The following is an 8,544-nucleotide window of genomic DNA, read 5'->3' on the forward strand; positions in this document are numbered from 1 at the left end:
AAGTTTCAATCTTAGATCATGTCTATTAATATGATTCCATTTTTATAAAGGATACATCACAAGGAAGAGATCAAAATGTTGACAGTGGTTATATGTCAGAAGGAGAATGATGAGTGATCTTAATTTTTCTTCTTTACATTTTAATGCTCTTTTTCCTATAGTGGATATACATAATTTCTAAAATAAAAAGTGAACCTTGCAACTTGTGAAATATTAGATGGAATGGAAAGTGCTTTATTGGCCCATATAGTCCTGTCTTTGGCTAGCTACATAAATAAGAATAAAACTCTTGTTTTTACATTGTCAAGTTTAAACTGTTTTCCCCCCTTCTGTGAGACATTAATCATGGTAGGTTCCTATAATGTTTGAAATTAGTGATTAGATATCCATCTTAATAGGATTGAATTGTGCAGACTAACTATGGATTGAGAAGTTTTAACCAATTGCTTAGAAATGTGAAATTTAAAAATCAAAGACAAGATTGGGTTATAGTGATGCCTACACTTTCCATGAATTGAATTTATACAGTGAAGAACAAACCACCTGCATTCTACAGACACGACATTCACACAAGCTTGTATTTAGAATATTGACTATTAAAAAGCCTGCATGTTAGGCTGGTATTGTGGGTGATTTACAGATATTCCCATTTAATTTTCATAACAGCTTTGGGGATTATTATACCCATTTTGGGTTGATTAAAAGGCCTCAGAGCAAGTCAAGCAATTTGTCTGAGGTCAGATAGTTGAATAGGTTTGGAGACTAGAATTCAGCTCAGGCATAGGTGAGCTCAGAGACTTTTCTTTCTGCTGTGCATGCTGCTTGTGCTTGTGTCTGGAGGTAGACCCTGACTCACGCCAGTCTTGGATACCTGACTTCTGGTTGAGAAACCTTGGTTTAATGTGAAGTTAGTTTTTTTTTTCTTGTTTTGTTTTAATTTATTTTGGTGGGGGGAGGGGAGGTAATTAGATTTATTTATTTTTTTAATGGAGGTACTGAGGATTGAACCCAGGGCCTCATGCATGCTAGGCATGCACTCTACCACTGAGCTATACCTTCTCCCCAGTTGAGGAAATTCCAAATAATCATTGACCTTCAAAGTCCATTTAGCTCTTGAAATCTTTGCTATCAGTGATGGTTCCTGTGTTTAGGAATAGTTGTCTTGGTGGTGATTGGGCTCTTTTCCTCCCCAAATCTGTGGGAAATCCTAAGATTGGTCCATTTGGTTATTCCCTTGAGGAAATAAAATGTTTAGCTGGATAGGATTTTAGTCAGGTTGATTTTATTGCTTTTGTTTTCCTGAATTTCTAGAATTCAGACCCAGAAGGAGGTGGAAAGAAAAAGAAGAAAAAGAAGGACAAGAAACACAAAAAGGATAAGAAGCACAAGAAGCACAAAAAACACAAGAAGGAGAAAGCTGTGGCTGCGGTGGCTGCAGCCGCCATGGCGCCCGCGGCCGCCACTGCTCCCACCACTGTGTCGGCACAGGAGGAGCCGGAGGCAGAGCCAGAGCCCAAGAAGGTATTTATGGACGCTGGCTTACAGCATGTGCAGATAGCTAAGCTGTTTGCTTTTGAGAAGTAGCTAAATAGTTTTTTCTTTTAATAATTGGATTCTCAGCTGATAACTCCCTTCTGATCTGCTTCTCCATGACCACCTACCAAGAGCAGGGGTTTGCTAAGGCTAAAGATAAGAATATGAACGTCATTTAAAAAGCTTAATGTATTTTTTTTTAAGAGAACTTTGAGATGTAATTCAACATACCATATAATTCACACATTTGAAGTATATGATTTTATGGTTTTAGTGTATTCATTAGAATTATGCGGCCATCATGACAGTTTGATTCTCCTGTGTGCTCGGCATCTTCCACCAGTGTCTTTTAAGACTTAATGACATGACCTTTCTGGTTTTTTCAGGAGACTGAAAGTGAGGCTGAAGATAACCTTGATGACTTAGAAAAGCATCTGCGTGAGAAGGCCCTGAGATCAATGCGGAAGGCTCAAGTGTCCCCACAGTCCTAGGTGGAAATGTTTGTTATGATGTAAATTTTATTTGGTTTGTACGCAATTCAATTTCAAAATTGCTAAAATGTGTTTGAGCTTTAGACTATAACATTTGTTGTAATAATTGCTAGGTTGAAGTTCACCATGTAAAAAAAGGGCATGGATTTACATTGCAAAAGGTGTCCACAGTGTATTAGTGACATTCTTTCATTGACAGCTGACATAAATTCATTTAGCGTGAACTATTTTAAGCCAAAAAAAAAAATCTCCTTTTTAAAAAAGGGGGTTTAAATACTGTTGGCATTCATATGGTTCCTTTAAATGCCCCTGGCTATTCCCAGAGGTTTTTCTTTCTTCTTTTTACCTTTTCTTTATTTCTGTCTTTTGTTTTTTTTTTTCCTCATTTGAGTCTTAGCACCCGTTTAACTTATGATGCTTCCATCCTTGTATGGTTTGCAAGCTTGCCCAGAAATAAGACCACTGTTGAACTACCACAAAAGTATAAATGAATATTTTAATGCCACAATCTTTCCTGTTGCCTGTGGAGTCTCTGCTGAAATGAATCAGGATTCGAGCTCTAGGATGAGACAGAAAATGAAAGCATGTTGTTTGCCAGGACACTGTGGGTTTATATTGATGTGTAACAAGTTGATTTGGAACACTGGAATTTCATTCTATTCTGTTGTGTTTTTTTTGTTTAAGGCAATTAACTAGTCCCAGGAAGGATCCTTCAGTTATATAAAATTTTGTTTAATGAAATGTCATGGCTCCATTCATAATTTTGTCTTGTTCTTCCAATTGGTATATACAGCTTTCAGAGCTCTTGTATTTGGAAGGCTGGAAGGGCCCAGACTTTGAAATAGTGTCTTGTTTTCACTGTTTTGTTTTTGTTTTTTGTTTTTTTTTTTTTTAAACTAAAGCTATATAAAGCTTGTGGATTAAACAGAATAAATTTCTAAATTTAAAAATATTGGCCACTCACTTTTACTTACCCATCTCAATAATGCAGGAAACTTACCTTAGAAATCTTACAGTGCCTATATGTTTAACCCCTTGGCACCTTTGGCAGCATGAGGGTTGGGCAAGGGAAATACAAGGTGATGAGATTGTCTTGCCATCTTTATGTTAATAATGTGATAAGTGCTATGAAGGGAAAGTGAAGTGAGATTGGAACTATATAATGGACAGGACAAGTCAGCCAGGCACAGGGGAAGAGTTGAGTTTCAGGCAGAGCAAACAGTATCTGTGTATACCCCTAGGCAGAAGGAGCCTGGCACATTCCAGAAAGTGAATGAAGGCTATGAAATGACTAGAGCATCCTCCCTTGATCATGAGTGGGTGTGGGTGTGTGTGTGTGTGTGTGTGTGTGAGTGATGTTAGGCTACGAATGACTAGAGCATCCTCCCTTGATCGGGTGTGTGTGTGTGAGTGATGTTTGGCTCTCCACAGGCCTTTGTTGTATTTAAGATTTAGCAGGAAAATATAATTTGAGGAATCTTGGGAACTGATAACATTGTATCGTAAAACAGCATTCGAATAAAAGAAGGAAAGGAATTTTTGACAAGTGAATCTAAGCTTACTTAGCAGGTTGACACATGAGCAGCTAATTTGATTATAATTTCTGGTAGTTGAAGCAAAAAGAGAAAGACAATGCCTACATATCTCAATTTCAGGAAAACTTAGGCGGAAGATGGTTGCTGCTGACTTAAGCTTTCCAGTGCGAACAGACCAATGAATCTCACGGGGGTACTTCTGTCTGTCTAGCCATTTATGCATTCATTCATTCAATCCATTGTTCACGTACTGTTTATTCAGTATGCTTTCATTCCTCCACTTGACTGAACTGCTTGTCAAGGGTAGCAGTACCCTACACTTCACCAAAAATGAATAATCAGTTCTCTATCCTTTACTAGCCCTCTTGGCAGGATTTGACTCAATCGGTCACTCCTTTGTTAAAACACTTCGTTCTCTTAGGTTCAGGGAGGCAACACTGATTTCCCTTCTAGGTGCAACACTAGTTCCTCCTACTTCACTTGCTGTTTCTTTTATCTCTGGTGGATCCTTTCAAGTGGGAAGTGATGGAATTTGTCTTTGTCCTTGGTGGCTTTCCCTACATTTAATCCCTAGTTCTTTAACTTTGACTATCATCTTTTTGTTGAATGTCAAGTTCTTTGCAGTCTAACCTTTCTCCTGACATTGACTCCTATCCAGCTACCTAGTTAACTTCATTTGGATGCCTAGAAGGCATACCAAACTGAACATGTCGTTTGATCTTATCCCTGTCTCATTTCAGTACCTGTCCCTCATTTACTCAAAATTGAGTTGATACTGTCAGTGGCAGTATTGTCCACCCTCTTAACACTCATGCACACAAGGCCATTCTGTTCCTGGCAGCCTGAGTCAGATCATAGTACTGCTCAAAACCCTCAGACTGCCCTTCCTTGGTAAAACCCACATTTCCTGTGGCCTACAAGACCCACTAGCATCTGTACCTTCGTCTCCACTCCTCAGTCTGCTCAAACCACACCTGCCTCCCTGCTCTTCCTTGAACCAGTCAAAGTTGATCTCTCTCAGGGTCTTGATTTCCACTGTTCCCTCATCCTAGAAGGCACCGCCTCCCAGTCTGGCCTGTTACTCGGTTTTCTTCAGACAGGCTTCCCTAACTTCCTCTCCTCCCTTTCATCTATAGCAATTATTACTACCTGAAATGATGTATTTTTTGGATCCCTAGGAACTTGGTCTTGTTCATGACTATGTCCTCAGCGCCTGGTACATTGTAGAAGCAGAAATGCTTGATGAACAGATGAATAAATAAGCTTGACTGACCGGCACTGCTAGAGCTTGAGGTAGAGAAAATTAAGACATGGTGATTGCTGCCCTCTAGTATTTGCCTACTGGGGATAGAAACATGCAGACAACAGTTTGGAGTGGACAGACATGGAGTCTGGTAGACCAGGATTTCTACTGGAACTTTCTAGGGTGCGACCTTTATCAAGTTACTTGACCTCTGAGTGCTGCCATTTCCTCTTCTGAGTTAAAAAGTGGCAGAATCCACCTCAGAGTTGTGTTTGAAGATTTAAATGTGTTAATACATACAAAGCAATGATAGTACAAAGAGAAGTTCTGCTTTCTTAGCTAACGTAGTATGCATTCATTCTACTAATCATGGCAAATGTTCGTTTGGATGTCAGTAAGACCTTCATCGATCATAGCCCTATTCAATGTAATTTTTCCTTTTTTAAAAAAAATAAAATTCACCATTTTATTTCTTTCCTTTTTAAAAATTATTTTCTTTAATCTTTTAAAATTCACCATTTTAAAGTGTGCAGTTCAGTGGTATATACATCACCGCTACCTATTCCAGAACATTTTTCATCACCCTAAAAAACTTCAGTCATTTCCCAGTCTCCTGACAGTCCCCTCGGCCCCAGCTCCTGGCAGCTACTTTATTTCTATAGATTTGTCTATTCTGGACGTTTCATTGGAATCATATAATACGTGGCCTTTTGCGTCTGGCTTCTGTCATTTAACGTAATGTGTTTAAGGTTAATCCATGGTACTTTTTTTTTAATCGCTTAGTAGTGTTCCCTTATATCGATATACCACATTTTGTTTATCCATTCATCAGTTGGACATTTGAGCTGTTTTTACTTTCCAGCTATTATGAATAAAGCTGCTATAAACATTTGCATAGAAGTTTTTGTGTGGACATATATTCTTTTGGGTATATGTACGTAGGAGTGGGATTGCTGGGTCATACAGTACCTCAACTTTTTAAGAAACTGCTGGACTATTTTCCAAAGCACCTATACCATTTTAACATTCTTACTAGAAGTATAGGAGGATTATAATTTCTCCACCTCCTTGCCAGTACTTGTCATCTGTCATTTTGATAATAACCATCCTAATGGGTGTGAACTTACATCTCATTGTGGTTTGATATTTATTTCCCTGATGGCTAATGATGTTGAACATCCTTTCATGTGCTGTAAAGTGCTCTGTAGAACTTTGATACCCATTGTGGAGGTTGGGGCTGGGGCACTGTGGCCAAAAAAAATTGTTCCCATTTTGTAAGGAGTATCAGGGAGAGTGTGACTTACTTAAGGTAGATGCAGGTCTCGTTAATATTGTCCCTCCTACCATCTGATAAATAACCCTATTTTTCTCAATATACCTCTCTGGTATTACAACAATCACATAAGATGATGAATGTAGAAACAATGGCCAAATATGTGTGGTTCTTAGAAGAGCATTGGAATTAAGGATGCAGCTTACCACCCTGAAAAATCCAAGTCGAGAAGCTGAAAATTGCAAGGCATTAATATTAATTTTGAGGACCTAACTCTGCTCATATCCCTTCTGAAGACTTACCTTTTGAAAGCTTATTTGTGGTATTTTTCATTTGAAAGGCCCACTTTAGCTCAAACATTGCCTTTTGGCTCTTAGGAACTCAGTTATTGTTGTACTCCTAATTGGTCTTCCATGCAAATCTGTTTTCAAAGGAAAGGATGATAAGATCTGAAATACAGGTTTTTTTCCAAAGCTCTTTGCAAAAAACCTTCCACATCTGTCAGTGTGTAGTAAGTTGGTTGGCTTTCACATCATAAGGAGTTTTTGCCAACATGCCCTCTTAGTTCAGGTGTAGCACGGGAGGAGGAGCTGATGTGCTGATTCTCAGGAGTGGGCCACGGGTACCTCTCACTAGACAGGGCAGTTGTAAACTACCTTAGGAAGTGTTTTGCAGACTGCTGATTGAGACTCAGTAGTGAATTATAAAATTGAATGGGTCACAACCAGCATTAAGAGAAAAAAATGAATGAGTAAATTTCCATGCAAATCGCATAGAGTAGGTTAAGTATTATTTCATGAAGTGTGTGAGTGTGTGTGTGTGTGCTTGTGTGGGCATGTGTGTTTGTGTACTGGGCTGCAATGTAAAATGTACTCTATGTGATTGATAGTCAACACAATGAAAAGCTACTACCTTATAGACCATCTGGTCCACCAGTTTTTAAACTGCCCTGCAGAGCCCTAAGTGGGAATAGTTATGATTCAGACTTTCTGTAGGACGGGACCTACTAGAGTATGTATCTTTGTTGAGGGACTGAGAGATGATACGGATGTTTCGCAAGGACTTTGTTCTGCCTTTTTTTTTTTTAAAGCTCTGGGCTTCCCTGTTGGATCCTGTTTGATAAAAGGATCCGCAACCAAAACCCATGTGAAAACCTCCCATCCAGCCTAGGCTTTGTCGTCGACATGTAAAGTCTAAAGAGGGGAGCTGACTGCCCCGAGGTGAAGCCACGGCTCCCCAGGTGCCTTCCTGCCTCATCACTACCTTGGCGAGGGGGCATGGGGGCTGTTGAAGGCACCCAGCTTCAGTTCTGTTGTAGTGAAAGGGAACAGAGAGTAGCCAGGTGCATCTGAAGCAGGGGTAGTAGCTTTCCGTGAACTGGAGATGTGGAGGGAAAAGCCCTAAATAGGAAAGGATGTGCAAGAATGGCCTTTGTGAACCCCAGAGTCCCACACATGTTCTTTCAAGAACCTCCCTAGCACATGACTGGGTAGGGACCCTTCTAGCATTTTAAGCATGGAGGTTTCGGTTTACATAGCCAACAAGAGTAGAGAAGCGTGGTAAGCCTGATGAGTCTTGGGCCCTGCCCCGAGGGAGAAGCCCGCCCCGACCAGCAGGACCCACCCAGCCAGCCAAGATGTGCTGAACAGCCCCCAGGGCTGGTACCCTGCGATTTCCCACTTCCGTTCCTGTGCTTTTCTCTTGCTGTTCTCTACCTGGGATATCCTTTCTTGTCTCCTAATGTCCAAGTCCTTTTTGGACTCATAAATGTGTTTAAGACAATGGTTTCAAATTATAAAAGAAAATACACACTCACTTTTAGAGAATTTGGAAAAAAAATTGGCAATTGCATCATACAGATACAACCAAAGACACCTACCTTCCTGTCAAGTACTCTACCTAACTCCACCCAACACACACTGAGCTCCCCTCCTCTAATGGAACAAACCAGGTCCCCCCGCCATATATGTATAAATACTTATGTAGCTACAATCAGGATCAAACCATGTATATAATGTTTAATACTCTTTTTTTCCATTGGGCATATCATGAACTAAAATTGCAGAATACATTTTTAATGTTTTCTACAACCAGGAAATTTGGAAACTAGATAAAAGAGTGAATTACCCCATGCCAACATCAAAACACAGTTCTTCTTTTTGTATATTATCTAGTCATTAAAAAAAAAGTCAGATGCTTCTATTAAACTCTCGGCTCTAGAGGTAAAATGGTAATAATGGCACCCACCTCATAGGGTTTTGAGGAGGATTAAATGAGATGAACAAAAGTCAGTCCCTGCTCCAGTGGAGCTCATGGTATATGGCAGGGGAGGGGGTGGGAGCAGAGGGGCAATCAAAGAGTGATTAAAACCGTATGACTGGGGGCATAAAAGGAGGGGAGCTGTGCAGGGTAGCAGTGGTCAGGAACAATGTTCTGCAGCAGCATCTCAGCTGTCACAGACACACTGTG

The 8,544-nt window shown here is 40.0% G+C and overlaps 1 protein-coding gene across 17 annotated transcripts in view; it reads left to right on the forward strand.

Moving 5' to 3' along the window:
* Positions 1-2,976, forward strand: part of SRRM1 (serine and arginine repetitive matrix 1) — a 29,265-nt gene extending 26,289 nt beyond the window's left edge. For all 17 annotated transcript variants that reach the window (XM_032495499.1, XM_032495500.1, XM_032495501.1 and 14 more), the window contains 2 exons: positions 1,312-1,521; positions 1,920-2,976. In XM_032495499.1, the coding sequence (XP_032351390.1) occupies positions 1,312-1,521; positions 1,920-2,024 (315 nt within the window). In that variant the 3' untranslated portion in view covers positions 2,025-2,976. The remainder of the gene's footprint in view (positions 1-1,311; positions 1,522-1,919) is intronic.
* Positions 2,977-8,544: the final 5,568 nt, after the last annotated feature.

The sequence above is a fragment of the Camelus ferus genome, chromosome 13 (assembly GCF_009834535.1).
Source record: "Camelus ferus isolate YT-003-E chromosome 13, BCGSAC_Cfer_1.0, whole genome shotgun sequence".
Lineage (NCBI taxonomy): Eukaryota > Metazoa > Chordata > Mammalia > Artiodactyla > Camelidae > Camelus > Camelus ferus.